This window comes from Cervus elaphus, chromosome 19, assembly GCF_910594005.1.
Source record: "Cervus elaphus chromosome 19, mCerEla1.1, whole genome shotgun sequence".
NCBI classification, from domain to species: Eukaryota; Metazoa; Chordata; class Mammalia; order Artiodactyla; family Cervidae; genus Cervus; species Cervus elaphus.
Window position 1 is genome coordinate 4,496,056 of NC_057833.1, and position 17,869 is coordinate 4,513,924.

Genomic DNA, 17,869 nt, shown 5'->3' on the forward strand with positions numbered 1-17,869 from the left:
TTAACACTTTTGTTCAGTATTCCCAAGCAAATCCATTCTTGTGAAATGTTGGCAGACCTTTGATTGGTTTCATTTCTTGGAATATTGTGAACAAAGTATTACTGAAAAATGATGGGCTTTTAAAAAGCCTTTTTATTTTGAAGTAAATTAAGACTTACAGGAAGTTGCAAAAAGAGTCAAGAGAGTTCCCGTGTATCCCTCACCTAACTTTCCTCAATGACAGTATCTTATATAACTATAGTATATTATCAGAACCAGGAAATTGACACTGGCACGGTAGTATTTACTAAACTACCGTCCTATCTGGATTTTACTCGTTTGTGCGTGCATGTATTTTGCCACATGTGCAGATTCATGTCACCACCGCTGTCAGAATATAGAACTGCTCCATCACCACAAAGGACTACTCTGTCACCCTTTTCTAAGTGGAGCCTCCATCCACCTGTAACCCTTGGCAACCAGTGGTCTGTCCTCTATCATACTTTGTCATTTCAAGAGTGTTGTATAAACGGGATCATAGACCATTTTGGATTTTTGTTTTTAAAGTGTTCTTTATTTAGAATGAGAGCATATGCATGTTGAAAAGGAGGTGATTAATTTGACTCAGATTTTGCTTCTCCAGAATCATATTAAAACCAGTAGTTGAAAATCACGAGAGTGAGTGCTGCTTGATCAAGAAAGACATGGCACTTTTCACACTGACTTTTCTATCAGTGTTGCTTTCTGAGATTTTGGGTTAATAATCTGCGTGAAAGAGTGTGGGTTAAGTGGGAGTTTTGCTCCCTGCCTTAGTCCATTCTGGCTCCTGTAACACAAATATCATAGTCTGGGTGGTACATGCGTGCTCAGTTCCCAGTTGTATCCAGGTCCTTGTGATCCCATGGACTGCAGCTGCCAGGCTCTTCTGTCCATGGAGTTATCCAGGCAAGAATACTGGAGTGGTTAACATTTCCTACTCCAAGACTGGGTGGTAGCCAACAGAAATTTTTTTCTTACGGTTCTGGAGGCTGACAAGTCCCAGATCAAGGCACCAGCAGACTTGGTGTCTGGTGAGCACCAGCTTTCTGGTTTATAGACAGCCATTCTACACCATGTCCTCACATGGCGAAAGAGACAGGGGGGTTCTGTGGGGCTTCTTTCATGAGGGCACTAATCCCATTCATAAAGGCTCTGCCTTCTTGACCTAATTACCTCCCCAAAGCCACTCCAAATACCATTAAGGATTAAGTTTCAGCCTGTGAATTTAGGGTCGGGGTACACAGTCAGTCGATAGCAACTCTTTTGGGATCTTCTACTTGTCTCAGTTTGGAATATAAGTATGACATAGGAATGTTGTAAGAGGAAGATCTTGTACCTGTGCTGGTTGCCCTGAGTACCCTGAAAGTCCCCACTGCTGTGGCAGAGGCTTCTTGGGCTCTGAGGCACAGCTGCCACTTGAGTGTAACATACAAAACCTTTGAGTTTTCATCAAGTCAACACTGGGTTGCTAATAACAGCAGAATCAACAGACACAGAGGACCGAGGTCACTAGGTACAAATGCCATGAGAACATAAGAAGTTGAGACGAGCCGGGATGGCTCTTTTCTTCTTTGCCGGTCATTTTGGGTAGAACGTGGTTTGATTGCATTCATCATATGGCACATTTTAAGAAGTATTTGTGGCTTCACTGGGTCTGCGCTGACAATGTACCATTTTGTTTTCCTGGATGAGTGTGAGAATTCTGAAAGAGTGCTTAGTGAGTTAAAATGTCACCACAGTTTGTGGTACGGGCCTCATTAGGCTGACGGGATATTATGTAACCTAGCGATAACATGTAATCTGGTAACTGTATATGTCCTAGTTTGGGAAATCCATTTTTTATTAATCCTTCAAAAAACCATAATTGTAGTGTGAAGAATGGTGTCTTTTCTTCTAACTCAGTGTATCATACATTGTATTACAGCAGGTGATTGACTTGGTGACAGGAAAGAGCGCAACTTTGCCTGTGTAGTGAGAGCATTTTGACGGAATACTTGATTTTAGTCAAAGGCCAAGAACGGGACTTCTCTGGCTGTCCAGTGGTTAAGACTCTGCCTTCCAGTGCAGCAGGGTGCAGATTTTATCCATCCTTTGTCAGGGAGCTAAGAACCCACATGTCTCATGGTCAAAAAACCAAGACATAAAACAGAAGCAATATTGTAACAAGTTCAATAAAGATTTTTAAAATGGTCCCTGTCCAAAAATCTTAGGAAAAAAACCAAGAAACAGTTGAGAATTTCTGATGTTAAGCATTAAACTTCATAGTTTTCAAGTCATCTAAGATAACACTTTTTGGCAGAAAGTGTTTACTAAATCCTAGAGGTTTTTAGGACAGGTGTTCACCAGCGCTTCACTCACGGTGCAGCAGTGGGGCTGAGCGCGCTGGGAACCGCTGTCCTGAGTGCGGTGATGGACTCATTTCTGAGGTCCCTAGGGCAGTGCCCGGGTTAGGGACTGGCAGGCCCGTCCCCCTGGGTCTCACAGTGTCCCATGCCAGAGAAAACTGGCCCCGGACTGTTGCCCAGTCTCTGCCCGTCGGCTGCAGGCACTGAAGTGGGTTAAACTGGCCCCGGACCATTGCCCGGCCTCTGCCCGTAGGCTGCAGGCACTGAAGTGGGTTAAACTGGCCCCAGACCATTGCCCGGCCTCTGCCCATGGGCTGCAGGCACTGAAGTGGGTTGCACAGTGGGAAAAAAAAATCCCTGATGCGTAGCATGTGAAGCTGTGCAGGGACCAGATAGAGAGCCTTGTAGGCGGTCCTGTGAGGAGTTTAGGTGTTGATGTATGTAGAACACTTTGCTAGACTCCATTCTGTTCAAGGGCAGATTACCCACCACAGTTTGGCAATTCAGTTTAGTATATGAGGAAACATGGTATCCAGTTGTATACTTGTGAATGTAGACAAGAAACTTATCGTTCAGTTATGTGTTTACTCAACTTATTTCTCATCTTTCCACTAGAATGAAAGCTCCGTTGAGTACATAGATTTTTATCTTGTTTGTCACTGTTTCTTTTACTTTCTTTCTAACTTTAAAATATTTACTTTGAAAAGTAGCAATTTTCAATATCTGAAAACTGAGGTAGTTAATCTATAGGCAGAAAATCAATGTTATGAGAACTGTCCCTTGGCAAGGGAAAGGAAACAGGGATGAGTTGGAGCCCCGAGTGGGGCTCCCCAAGGGCCTTGGGTACCAGCTTTGCTGCTGAAGAGTAGAGATTTGGAAATAGCTGGTAGAAAAGGAAGCAGGTGCACTTCAGTAAAACCTTTTCTTCAGGTCTGTCCTGTTGCTGCTAGCACAAATTCTAGCTGATAGAATAGTAACTCATCACCAAGTTCTGTCAGTTTTCTCTCTTGAATATTGAACGCTGATTCTCCTCTTGCCATTTCCACTGCTTGGCCCTAGTCCAAGGTTTCTGTCTGGTTTTTGCCGTGCCGCACAGCTTGCAGGGTCATAGTTCCCTGACCAAGGATCAAACCCGGGCCCTTAGCAGTAGAAACAGGAGTCCTTAACCACTGGGCCACTGGGGAGTTGCCCAGGTCTCTGTTAGCTCTCCTCTGGGACTCCTGCAGACCACCTTGAGCAGTCTCTTCACACCCTCTCACTGCCTTCTGGTTCTCTCTCTACACTGTGTCAGGTGGACCTTTTCAAATTGCAAATCTGGTTTTAAAAATCTGCCTAAAACTTCTTTGAATTTTCCCGTGGTTCTTCGGCTCCAGTCCAGTGCTGCGTAACTCAGGCCCCAAGACCCTGTCTGGTCTGAGCCCTGTTTTCTTCTCTAGCTCTCCCTCCAGCCACACAGGCCTTCCTCCCACTCCTGCGACGCTGTCGCCTCCCTGCCCTGGGTTTTCTGTTCGTTCTGCTGCCCCGCGCGTTAACTGCTATTTTATCTTTCACATCAGCACACGAGCCACTAGTCAAGGATGCTTCTCCTGTCCTTCAGTTTTTAGATTGAAACTCCGATTGTTCACTCTAGTAGCCTCTTCTGTCTTTCCTTTGTAGCACCAAATGCAGTTATAGATTTCCATCTATTTGACTAATTATTTGATCAGTGAGGTCAGGGACAAGAGTGATTTTCCTCCCTATTGTATCTGTAGTACTCAACAGGAGAGGTAGTTTTCTTTTTTCCCCTGTAAACATTTGTTGAATGAATGGATCATTTTATTTGGTTTGGCTTTATAAGCTTCTAATTCAGCCATTTAAAACAAAGTAGAAAAGAAAAAAGGTAGAATCTATAGATGTTTTTGCTTATTTAATCTTGAACTTTGTTCCCACCTAATTTTTTAGGACATTAGTATCATTGGGGATGTCGGTGTCTCATCCTACTTATTCTCTTAGTTTAAGAAATTGTGACTATATTAACAGTGCCTTGTTGTTGTTGTTGTTTTTTTTAAAGAACTTTGCACGAATTTATACTGTATTTTCATGTTATTATTTTACATAAAGCACACAGTGTTCTAAAGTTTTCATTTTGCTGATTAGGGCACAGACTTCGAGGTAGTAATGTATCTAGGTTTCCACAGCCAGGTGGGAACTGAGGTCTGCCTTTGAGTTCATGTCCTCTGTTCCAGTACAACTACTTTTCACTGGTGACAGTACAATTTTGAGCTTTTATTTATAAAACTTACTTGAAACAGTAAGCTGATACAAAGATTTAACTTAGACTCAGCTTCTAATTCTGTTTCCAACAGCCATACATTTTGAAAATGAGGTTACAAAGTAATGTGAAAACATTATATTAGGATCACTTTTTTTCCATTTGACTGAAAGCATATAAGTATGAATGTTATATTTCAATGCACATGCATAGATTTCTTGTAAGATAGATAAGAGTGGGTTTATTGACGTTATCTCCTTAGAGACTAAATGAGTATGCTCTGCGGAAAAAAATAGAGAAGAATATTGACTGTCTTAGTCAGTTTGCATGCGTGCCCACCGAGTTGCTTCATTTGTGTCCAACTCTGTGCAGCACTATGGACTGCAGCCTGCAGGCTCCTCTGTCCATGGGATTCTCCAGGACAGGATACTAGAGGGGGTTGCCATGCCCTCCTCTAGGGGATCTTCCTGATCCAGGGGTTGAACCTGCATGTCTTATGTCTCCTGCATTGGCAGGCGGGTTCTTTACCACTAGTGCCAACTGGGAAGCCCCTTAGTCAGTTTAGGCTGTTAGAACAAAGTGCCACGCACTAGGTAACTTGTAAACAACGGAAGATAGAGTTCTAGAGGCTGGAAGTCTGAGCCCAGGGTGCCAGCGTGGTCAGGTTCTGGTAAGAACCCTCTTCTGGTTTGTTGTCTGCCAGTGTATTATAGCCTCACACATCCTCTGTGTTTTTCTTATGAGGGTACTAATCCCACTCATGAGGAATCCACTTTTGTGATCTAATAACCCTCTGAAATGCTCCTCCAAGTACCATCACATTGGAGTTAGGGTTTCAACATGAGCCTTTTGTGGAGAAACAGACACTCAAGCCTTTGCATTACCTATTTATTTCCCAGCAGTTACATGATTTTATGCAGAAGAGGAAGAAAAATGTACCCATTTAATGCTGATGTTCAATAGTTCCATGAAATGTTTGGTGATTTTATTAGTATTTTGATTGGAAGCTTTTCACTTTTTTATTTTTTTTTGCTTTTCACTTTTTTAAACATTTGTGATGACTGAGTATTTATTAACGAAGTAATGGTAATTCTTTCCCTTTTCTTCCTTTAGTCCGAGGATCAGAAGGGCTGTACATGGTAAATGGACCACCACATTTTACAGAAAGCACAGTGTTCCCAAGGTATGGTTTTATTTTGTTGAGTGATGTTATAGAGAACAAAAAAAGAAAGAACAGATAAGCTAGTTTCTTGGGACGTATCATATAATATTAACAGAAGATGGGAAGAATGCATATCCTCTATCCAAAAAAATGACCTTTAGATTTGAAAACAACAGCCTGAGTGCACTTACAGGTCCAGACACAGCACTGCGGCTTAGTTTATGCTGAGGCCTAGCGGGGTGAGGAGAGCTCGTGAGCGCGGCAGTCACACCACGCCCGTCACCCTCATTGAATTTCAGCCCAAGGGGACTCTGGTAAACCACGATAGGAGTCAGCCTGGAAGAGTTCATGCCAACCTTAGGGAGAACAATTTGAGGATTAAGGAGAATAATGACCAAAAGTTAAGGCATGTCAAGTATATAAATATTCCCTCCAAAATCTTTCTCCTTCCAAATATTATTGGTCAGTATTAGACATCGATGGGATCCTGTTCATTACTTTGAAAACTGATAAAGAAAAAAGTCAGGCATTTATGTTACCTTTCCTATACAAACTTTTTCAGAGAAACCAAACTATTGGTGATGAAAACTTATCTATAAAGCAGTAGTAAACCCAGAAGGAAAGTTGGGCTTAGATAATCACCGTTTCTTTATCCCGTGGTTCTCAGGCTTTCACATGCCTCAGAATCATCGGAAGAGCTTGTTAAAAACACAAACACACAGAGGATACTGTTGCCTCTTCAGGTTTTCTGATTCAGTAGATCTGGGTCAGGCCTCAAAGAATAAGAATTTTTAAGTTCCCAGTTAATGCTGATGCTTCAAGTGTAGAGACCACACTTTGAGAACAACTGATCTAGGCAAATGATCATCGAAAGATGCTGAAACTGTTAGATGAACTGTTGATAGGGAGCTTTATAATCAGACGGCCATCGGCTGACTCTATTGATGATTTTTTTATTAGATCCAGTTCTCTAGAACCTTGTTACAGAAAATATGGGCCCAAGGTCAACTATATGAGCAACACCTCGAGTCAGTGCAGAAATATAACATCTCAGGCCCTACTCAGTTTACTGAATCAAAATCTGTAGTTTAACCAGGTCCTCAGTGATTTGTATGCACATTAATATTTGAAAAGTACCACTTTAGAAAATGAGTCTGTATTAAAGCTGTTGTGCTGCGCTTCATTGGGGTGTGCAGTCCCAAGGCAGCAGAATTGAGGGAGAGAGGGAAATGAGAAAAGGAGGTGAAAGGAACACACAATAGGGTGCACTGAGCTTCCTCCGTCCACAAAACCCAGCCGCGCTGCTTGGTCATGCAGAATCTCTCCAGTGAGGTTGTGTAAAACCACTGTGCCTTAGAACAGCCTATGATTAAGAGGGTGGGTACAGAACTGATTGCAGCCAGAGTCTCTTTTGATCTCTTTGGGCTGAATCTGAGTGCCAGTGCCCCTCTTCCTGCTGCTGCAGTAGGTGTAATGGAAGCCGTGCTGAAATGTGGCCCTCATTCCTGAAGAGTCTGAGACAACCAGTGGTGGTGAGGAGATGAGGTGGCCACATCTCTTCCTTGAATGGCTGGCGCCTGGGAGCAGGAAGGATTCGCTGGATCTGAGGAGGTGCATAATGAGTCCAGTACAATCTCAGCGTCGCTAAGAGTAGAACAAGGAGACATTACGTGTCTCTTGGTGAGTTGCAATAGGAACAGTGTAGTATTTACCTTCTATGAAGATTTTTAAAAACCTGCCTCTGATCAGGCTTTTAGATCTGGGCATTATTGTGTGATTGCAGAAACACAGATGTCATCTTCAGATGAGTTAATGCAAAGATAGTGCCCTGTTTAGAAGGAGTGTACTGGTGAGTTCTCAGTGTGTTGTTATCTGGCAGTTCAAATATTTATTAGCTACAAAATTCTGATCTGATGTTGTGACTACATGTATGGACATTACTGAACACACACACACACATTTCTTTATGGGTCTTCATTATCTCTGGGAGTTGTACTCACAGTGGCCATCTCCATTTGAGAGATACAGTGCTTAAAGTTTTGATCATTTGATAGAAGATTGCCAAGAAGTCCAAGTTCCACAGGTTAGTTTTTGTACACAATACTGCATCCATATTTATTTAATGTGAATATCCTCTTCTGGTTGTTAATACTTTCTGTGTCTGCACAGGAGAAATTGATGGAAGATCTTTGTCTTTCAAATCCAGGGGCACTTGTTGGCTACTTGAGGATATTGTATCCACCATTGTTTTGTTACTCTGGTAGTTTGGGAAATTCTTTACAAAGCTGTGTTGAAATCCTTCAGCTGTCTCAGGAAAAGAACTGACAGCTGGTAACTTCCACGTTGTTGTTTGTTTTTAGTTGCTAAATCCTGTCGGACTCTTTTGTGACTCCATGGTAATAGCCCCACCAGGCTCCTCTGTCCATGGGATTTCCCAGGCAAGGATACTGGAGTGGGTTGCCATTTCCTTCTCCAGGGGATCTTCCTGACCCAGGGGTCAGACCTAGGTTTCCTGCATTGCAGACAGATTCTTTACCACTGAACCACCTGGGAACTCCTAGTTTCCACATACACCTACTTTTTTGAGTTTTCAGACAAACTAGTTATTCACCCCAAAGGGCTCCATTACTTACTTAAGATTGATCTGTTGGTATAAAAATCGATTTCCAGCTTACTTTACAGTGGTAGTCAATGCTACATTTAAGAGAGAAAGTATTTTGGACAAACTAAAGCATGTTGGAATTATTTTCTAAAACTTATGTAAGTTCTCAGTCACTAAATTAGTAAGATTGTGGATTTTTGATTAGGTTTTTTTTAAAGTATTAATGTTTATTAATTTAAGCTTTTTTTTTCTTGTCATTTTTCAGAGAATCTGGGAAAAATTGCAAAGCCTATACCTTTAGTAAAGATGGGACCTTGTTTGCCTGGGGCAATGGAGAAAAGTTAGTGTTTATTTATATAACTTTTTTTTTTAATATGTCATGAATATAAAACATAATTGTTTTATTTGAATAACATGTATTTGGATGTCATTTATAAAGTCCATCTTTATAGTCTTGGTGCAATTAGGTACTATCTCCAGTATAACTTCCACAGAACATCTCCAGAGTTGTTAGTTTCTATTTATGTGTCACACTTGTTTGAGTTCTCTAGTTTCTTAGAATTAAAAAGGAACATATGAAAAGGGGCTATTAATTTAACGCCAAGAGTTTGTTTTAAGCAGTGCTCTAAATTACTGGTTAGGGTTTCTTGAGTTCTGCATTAATAGTTAGAGAATAATTCTCTTTGCTCCTTTGTCTTAGATACTTTATATTTTTGCTGTTAAATTACTTAACAGCTGTATTTATTGTTATTAATTTTGTTGTAGATAACAGCATGTCATTAAGTATAAGTTATTCAGAAGTATGTTTGGTATAGTCTGTATTACATAAAATAATCAGATTATAAAATTGGTCTTACAGAAAAATAAGTATTTAGATTTCAGTGTCATAATTTCACTCAGAAAACGAATCCTGTTCCATTTTTCGTAGTCACTGTATTTTAATTAACAGAACCAGGAAAAATGCCTGAATATTTGTTGCTTGATTTAAAGTTATTTTAGTGTTGTTGTGTTTAGCCAGATACAACAGCTTAGATTTTTAAAGGGAAAGATGATTACATGAGTTTCAAAAGTGCATTTTAAATGTTTCTTACACCATGGTAATATATTCTCAGGTCTTTCGACTATCATGTCAAGTTGGATTAAACACATGATTTTTAAAAGTGCTAGAAAGATTGTTGAGTTAGTTGATTCACTTCTACAACTATAAGTAGCTGGCAGGATTCACTTTTATAATAAAAATGTTCATTAGTATTTTTTTTAAGTTACTAAGCATAATCAACAAGCTACTACTCTCAAATTATTAAGAATGTAATTATATTGGGTCTTACTCACAATGTTAACAGTCTTAGTCTCAAAAGAAAGGATGTACTTTCAACTTATTTCTTTAGGTATAACCTGTTGGGTTGTATTGTTTTTAAATCCATATTTCAGTTTGTACTATTTGGGTAATAAGTTGATAGAAATTTACTATCTGATAGGATATACCATACATCTTTTCATTGCCTATTATCTTTTTGATATATCCTTTATTCTGATAACTTAGAGTTTATTGAGTAAGTTTATTTTCACTTTGGCAATTATCATTAATTATTTTATATGTCCTATCTCTACTTTGCTTTCTGTTGAATTCAACTCAATCCTTTTACTATGTCCCCATATGTTGTGTCCATTCATCTTTTTAAATAGATTTTTTTATACCTTGCTCTAGTATTTATTTCCTTAAGGTGCTGCAGCCACAACAATACATATTGTTCCTGGGGCAAGAGAAACAGATGTAGTGTATTGATTGTAGTCTTTGCTGAGTCCATGGTTCATTAAGTCAGAAGCTATAGCTGATTTTTCCTTAAATATATGCATATTTAAAATATACACCCTTCATTAAACTAAGAATAACTTCAAAGCTAACAACAACAAAAAAAACCTTCATGTAATTCTAAAATATGTAATTTATAGTAAATTGTAAAGAATCTACAGTTGTAAGCATGTGTATCTGTGTGTTTAAGTAGTTTTTGCTTATCCTAACCTAGTGTTCTCAAACTTGAGTTGAACAAAATAAGGAATTTCTTCAGTGAGAAGGAATATCTTTTTTTTTTTTTTTAATCCCAAGGACTACTCAAGAGCAAGTCAGGCCAAACAGGTTTCAAAGCCTTGCTCTGGCAGTTATTAGTAGTATGATCTTGGGCAAATCATCAAATCATGTCACTTTTTTCTTTAACCTTCAGTTTCACCATTTGTAAAATGGAGATGTTAATGTCTATTTTATGAGATTGTTGTGAGGATTAAATTAGAAAATGTACATAAAGTGGTTAAAACAGAACATAGTACATAGAAAATGTTCCAAAAAATGGAAACTGCTTTTTTTATATACAGTTACTGTCATTTTTGTCTTTATTGTATCATGATAATTCTTATAGTAGTGTCTTTTGGAGAATGCTTCTGAGATTTTAATAGACATCAAAGCTCTCCTTGATGATTTCCCCAGCTGCTGCAGTTTCCATTTACTCAAATTAAAAAATATACTTTTTGTTTTCTCTTGAATTTGATATTCCTTTGCTTGTCTGTGGGTTCGTACTGTGTTCACTCAAAGGCCTGTTATTTCCTTTTTGGCTAAGGGTGGTATCATCTATTATGTCTTCCTGAAAATTCTATTTTAATTCCCAACACCAGCCTTAAATAGGGGCCTTTTGGTAAAACATACACTTTTTTATGTTAGAGTATTTATTGGATATTTTCTAGAACTAACTGAAAATTGATCTTTGTGAAAAATGAACACTTCAGAGTGACCTGCATTTAAAAAGAAGCGTGACTGCTTTGTAAGTGCTGACTGTTGTGAAACGGTATTTCATTGCTGAAGTCATTTCTTTTGAAACCAGAATAAATGTCATCAGTGTCACTACCAAGGGCCTGCTGCACTCCTTCAACCTTCCAAAGGCAGTTTGCCTTGAGTTCTCGCCAAAAAACACTGTCCTGGCAACATGGCAGCCTTATACTAGTAAGTATATTCCAGTTGGAAAGGATTCTGATAGGACCAGTGCAGTTCAGTGGGGGGACAAAGAGAGGTGTATAACCTTATGGGAAGGCAATTAATCTTTATAATACTAAGCAGTGTTGAAGAATGTTTTTAATCAACAATGAATCTTGCATTCCCCAAATACAGTGTACTTTAAATGATTTCAAGTTAGAAGATTTGTCATGAGATAGAGGAAAAGAAAAAGCTCAAGGGAAAATTTTATAAATTTTATAAATTATATAAGTTTTATACAATTTTATAAATAATCACTGGATACAGAAGATCTCAAAAATTAAGAATAACAATGAACTTTAAAATAAAAAAATGTTTTATATAAGCATAAATGAAAGAGGAAGTATAGTAGACACATCATCTAAGAAATGTGGATGGTATGACAGGAAATGGTGTGCCATTTTCTGGCACAATTAAAGATCTAATATGCTTTATATGAGCATTTTATGTAACTGCTTTGTAGATGTGTAATAAAATATTGGGCACTAGTATAGAGCTTATTTTAAAAAATCATTTTGTAATAATGTGGATATTGTTGAATAAATATATGTTAGTAGTTCATTATTGATTTATAAACCTTCTGAGTTTGTTCTTCCAAGAGGCATGGACTGTAATGAATCTTAGTTTTCCAAGTAAGTAAAAGAGAATTGGAGAATCAGTTGAGAGCTATGAGTGGTTTTATGTAATTTTTCTTCATGTGTGTGACTTACAGGCACAGCTTTCATAATAAGACAGTTTAATCTGTTTAGCAGCAAACCACATCAGACTGAACAACGAGAGATCTAAGTATTTTAAAACCTGTAGTAACTGACTCATTTCAGAAACACTGAACTTCTCAAACAACTGTCATAGCGTCATGGCTTTAGGAATGAATGATTAAATCTATGATTTAAGTTAGAGGGGGAAGTTGATTTAAAGCACCTCTTACCTAATCTTGTTGAAATTTTTTCTAAGAATGAAATCTTTTTACTGGTGTTAGGAGACAGTTACTGCAAAAAAAATTTTATTTTTATGGCAGCTTCTAAAGATGATACAGCTGGGATACCCAACCTGCAACTTTATGATGTGAAAACTGGAACATGTTTGAAGTCCTTCATTCAGAAAAAGATGCAAAATTGGTAAATAAGTGCTTTAAAATATTAGTTATTTTTAAATATTTTGAATATCGTTGGATATTGTTTGTTTCTCTGATATAATTTAGAATATAACTTGTCAGATCAAAGTCTAGATCTTTAAGGATTTTGCATGTGGAAATGTGATAGAGTAAGATCTTTATCTTTCTTTATGAGTATTCTCCCTTAAATGGTAAACAGTATCATAAATGTCAACATGTTACAGTTATATTCTCGCTCTTCATTGTAGGTGTCCTTCCTGGTCAGAAGATGAAATGCTCTGTGCCCGAAATGTTAACAACGAAGTTCACTTTTTTGAAAACAACAACTTTAGTATGGAAAGATTTATGAAATAATTTTATTATTTACTATAAATATGTACAGTTTTTATTGCCTTATATGGCATCATATGGTTCTCCTAAATACTGTTTTTTTATTAACAGTTGCTGTTGTAGGAATTCATTTGAGTAACTCAAGTCTAAATGCTAGTAAAATGTTATAACACAAAGATGCTATTTTATAATAAAATTTTACTGTCTAATTACTGCTAAATTAATATATTTGAATAGCTCTTACTGAGTTTAGTTGCCATTAAAATTCTGTGATACAAATTTTTAAAATATTATGTAGAATTTCAAACACAAAAGTAGACACCTAGTCCCAGTAATCATCACCCTGTTGCCAGTCCTTATTCATCCAGGCATCTGTTCACCTACCATCCCTTTTACTCTGCTTAAGCAAATCATAAACATCATATAATTTTACCTGTAAATATTTCAGTAAGGTAGTCATAATACTGTTATCACAGATTATAAAATATCTGGTCAGTTTCAAATTTCTAATAATTGCAAATGTAAGTTTTTTAAAACTCAAGATCTAGATAAGGTCTTTCATATTACAGTTGATATATATATATATATATATAAGTTTCTTTAAATATAGATTTCCTCTCTATTCTTTTTTTTCCCCTTGCAGTTTATTATTTTAGAAACAAAGTTACCTGTATTATATATCTTCCCATAGTCTAAGTTTTGCTCTTGTATCCTATTCTGTAATTTACCATATTCATCTATTTCCTGTAAATAGCTATTTGAATCTAGAGCTGGTCAGTTTCAAGTTCTTTTTGGGAGAGATGAGGGCAAGACTGCATCGTCATAAGGCAGTATTTTTTTGCTAAGAAGTGCCTGAAGTCTCCTTGTCTTTTATTTTGTTTAGTTAATTGGCGTTAATATTCAGTGCCTTGATCCATTATTTCATGAGGGTTAGAAATCGCTGATACTAAAGTTTCCCTCCTTCTCATCTCATTTGTTAATTTATACTACCACTATAAAGAGAATTCCCCTTTCTACTATTTGGTTACCTAGTGGTACTTTTTATATTGGAAAGGCAAGATAAATATTCTTTTCCTTTATCACTTTTAACGAAATGAATTCTTTCATTAGCAACTAGATCCCTTAGACAAGTTAGCCTCCCCCCAACCTAATGAACATATATGATTAATCTATTTTAAAAGTTCTTCTTATTAATGCTTAAATTGTCCTGTAATTGGTCTTTAATGACTTCTTTGCTGTATGGTGGGACAAGTCATTCTAGGGTTATCTTGTTTATTTCTTGCTGTGTACCTGTAATCAGCCAATTCTCTAGTACACTCTGCTTTCTTTTGGTGGAAAATGGTATTTAGAGACTACAGTCTGGGTGTAGAGGATTCTCTTTGCTACTGTGTTGATTGATCATTGCTTCTACTCCTTTTTTTCTTTTTTCATATCTTTCATCTGTATTGTTTTTTGCTAACGCTGAGAATTTGGTTCTCTGGGCTACCAGGGGTGATAGTTTGAGAATAGCACATGCACATTGTTATTCATTTGCTTTGTTCTACTCGACCACATAATGTTCTTAGCATAGCAGTACCAGCAATATAACACCAGTAACATGATGACTGAAAAATACTTTAAAGAAGAAATTTTGCAGCTCCTTTTGTCCTTAGAGCATTCTGTTGGTGACTGAACATTTTCAGTACAGACAGTCCCCGACTTGAAATAGTTTGACTTATCTTTTTTGACTTTATAATAAAATGGAAGTGAAATATATTCAGTAGAAATTGTACTTTGAGTGTTGATCTTTCCCTGGGCTAGAAATATGTGGTATGATACATGGTGTTGGGTAGCAGCAGTGAGCCACAGCGCCCAGTCAGCCACGTGATCACAAGGGTCGACAACTGATAAACTTACAGCTACTCGGGACTCTTACAGCCGTTAGGTTTTTCATTTTTAGTTCAGTATTCAATGGATTACATGAGATACCCAACATTTTATTATAAAATCAGCATTGTGTTTAATGATTTTGCTCAACTATAGACTAACATTAAGTGTCTGAGCACATTAGGGTAGTCTAACTTCAGCGATGATGTTCAGTACCTCAGGTGTATTAAATGCATTTTCAACTTACGATATTTTCAACTCACAGTGGGTTTATCAGGACATAACCATGTTTTAGGTTGAGGAAGTAGAATGGGAATTAGAAAGTGTTCACATCTACCAGAGATGGTGTGCAGGCCGGTTTTGATAACGTCCACACAGTCATTTAGCTGTACCCTTCAGTTTCCTGCTTGTGAGACTTAACCTGCCCCGCTGGTTTGGGGTTAGCCTGCTTACTCACCTCGCTCGCCACGTCATGACCTCACTCGCCACGTCATGACCTCACTCCCCACGTCATGACCTCACTCGCCACGTCATGACCTCACTCGCCACGTCATGACCTCACTCGCCACGTCATGACCTCGCTCCCCACGTCATGACCTCACTCGCCACGTCATGAGCATGCTGAGAGGAGGGGCTGCCAGTTTAACAGCCGGCTGTGCTGCTTTTGAACAGCTGCTGACCTCTGTATTTGAACAAAGGGAGAGGGATAGCTCTTGACCCCAGTGACTGTGAGAGCAGCAGTGTTGGTAACGAGGTTTCTTACTGCCTCACAGAGGAGTCATCCAACACATATCCAGCCACTGTTACTGTTGCTATTGTTGTGATTATCATTGTTAGGGATCTGTGTGTCATGTTAGTTACGGGATTTTCACATCCACGTTCTACAGTAGCAAGCTAGAGTCATCTTTCCCATCAGATGGGCTCTAAGACGACGTTAGTTGAGGTTTAAGGGAAGAGAACTGATACCTCTTTAATACCTACTTTGTGCCTGGCACTGTGTACTAGGAATTAAGTATGCGATTCTCTTACTTGGCAAAGGTCACACAGTTAGTAGTGACTGGGTAGGAATTCAAGCATAGGTCTATCTCACTCTCACCCCATGCTTTTTCTACATGTAGCTCTGCCTTGCCTACATGAGACTACATTTTGTGTTTAGTTACGTTAACCTTTTATAATGTATTCAGAATTTGATACATATCTGTTAGCTTTCGCTCATGAACCTAACACCATTTACTTTTTTTTTTAGACACAATTGCAAATAAATTGCATTTGAAAAAAATTAATGATTTTGTGTTATCACCTGGACCCCAACCATACAAGGTAATTGCTAATGTGTTTGTTTGTTCATGTGGAATGGTATGAGATTAAACCTTTTCCTAGTTTTCGGTGACTTTAAAGACATGTCCATCTTAGTTTATATGCTTCAAAAAATTAAGTATTTATTTATGTCTGTGTATCTTAGGTGGCTGTCTATGTTCCAGGAAGTAAGGGTGCACCTTCATTTGTTAGACTATATCAGTATCCCAACTTTGATGAACCTCATGCAGCTTTAGCCAATAAAAGTTTCTTTAAGGCTGATAAGGTCACAATGCTATGGAATAAAAAAGGTATGATAAATATCTTTTTATCTCCCATTTTGTTTATCAAGCATTAATTTAGACTTATATTCCTGTGTGTATATAAAAAGGAAAAATTACCAGTACTTATTTATTGAAAATTTACATATGGTCTGTTACACTTTTTAATGTTTTTCTTATCAACGTTAGGTTAATTTATGTTTTAAACCTAATTAAAGTTTTTATGCTTCTAGCTACCGCTGTGTTGGTAATAGCTAGCACAGATGTTGACAAGACGGGCGCTTCGTACTACGGGGAGCAGACGCTGCACTACATCGGGACAAACGGAGAGAGCGCCGTGGTGCAGTTACGTGAGTGTCAGGCCGAGTCGATGATGGGCAGAAATACCGCGCCACAAAAATGTTCTCATCCAAGTCCTTTTCTTCCCCCAGTTGTATCAGGTCCTAGCTGCGGCACAGACTCTGATGGTGGCTCGCAGGCTCAGTAGTTGGGCACACCGGCTTAGTTGCTCCACAGCGTGTGTGATCTTAGTTCCTTGACCAGGGATTGAACCCACTTTCCCTGCATTGCAAGGCAGATTCTTAACCACCGGACCACCGGGGAAGTCCACATCTAAGTTCTTGATCAAGTGATAGAACTCACATGTCTTAACAACCTTTAAGATAAAATTTATTTTCATTAAGGGATTTAACTCATCCCCAAACACACTGTATTTTGACAGAATCCAATTAGTTGATTTAGTTTTGCTGCAAGTTGAGTAGGGAACTTGCTGAGTGAGGTAATTCCGCTGTATTAGCTCTTTGGGAGCTTATTTAACTAACTATGACAACAAGTTGATCTCCTGGGTTTAGCAGCATCTTCAGAACTGAAGAGTGTTAGCCACCTTGTACCTTGTTTCAAGGAGTTAAGATAACTTAATAGTTTTAAAATTCCTGCAACTCGGTGATCTTTTTTATTTTGAATTGAACATGTAAGGGTAAGGTAAACTTCTTTTAAAAAAGTATATATTCCCATTGAAGTCAGGAACAAAACAAGGATGACTCCCCCCCACATACTTTCTACTATTATTTAACATTCTGAAAGACCTAGTCAATGTTCCTGATCAAAAGAATAAGGATACAGTTTTGAAAGGTGAAAAGCAAATCACCTCAGCTCATGTAGACTGTCAAAGTATAAACAGCATCCTCTTATAAAACATAATGGAAGGAAAGATTCCATATATGGCAACAAAAAAACAAGAAATATATAGGACTGAAGGGAAGAAAACTAAAACTAATGAAGGGCAAACTAACCTTTTGTAAGAATTTTACAAAGATGTCATTTCTCTCCAAACTGATCTAAAAATTAAATTAGAATGCCAGTAGATTTTCTTTTTTTACAAGTAGATAAGCTCGTTCCAAAGTCGATATCAAAAAGTAAACATGCAAGAGTGGTTTGAAAACTTTCTAAAAAAAGAGTAAGGAGAAAGGGATTCAGATACTATTAAGATGTCAGGCAATTGTAGTGAAGACAGTTTGGTTCTGTGTTATGGATAGGCAGTTAAATCAGTGGAAAACAACAGGATTCAGAAATAGATCCACAC

General features: G+C 38.0%; 1 protein-coding gene and 1 non-coding gene across 4 annotated transcripts in view; both read left to right on the forward strand.

The window, feature by feature from the left end:
* Positions 1 to 17,869, forward strand: part of EIF2A (eukaryotic translation initiation factor 2A) — a 37,313-nt gene that overhangs the window by 4,482 nt on the left and 14,962 nt on the right. For 2 of the 3 annotated variants that reach the window (XM_043873852.1, XM_043873853.1), the window contains exons 2-9: positions 5,728 to 5,797; positions 8,644 to 8,718; positions 11,252 to 11,370; positions 12,419 to 12,518; positions 12,763 to 12,845; positions 15,957 to 16,030; positions 16,173 to 16,317; positions 16,521 to 16,637. In XM_043873852.1, the coding sequence (XP_043729787.1) occupies positions 5,728 to 5,797; positions 8,644 to 8,718; positions 11,252 to 11,370; positions 12,419 to 12,518; positions 12,763 to 12,845; positions 15,957 to 16,030; positions 16,173 to 16,317; positions 16,521 to 16,637 (783 nt within the window). Of the gene's footprint in view, positions 1 to 5,727; positions 5,798 to 8,643; positions 8,723 to 11,251; positions 11,371 to 12,418; positions 12,519 to 12,762; positions 12,846 to 15,956; positions 16,031 to 16,172; positions 16,318 to 16,520; positions 16,638 to 17,869 lie in introns of those variants that run through there. The other variant, XM_043873854.1, reaches the window with a different exon arrangement.
* On the forward strand, positions 2,459 to 2,586 carry LOC122676260. The gene has a single exon (XR_006335530.1). It is a non-coding gene; the product is annotated as a small nucleolar RNA SNORA42/SNORA80 family (small nucleolar RNA).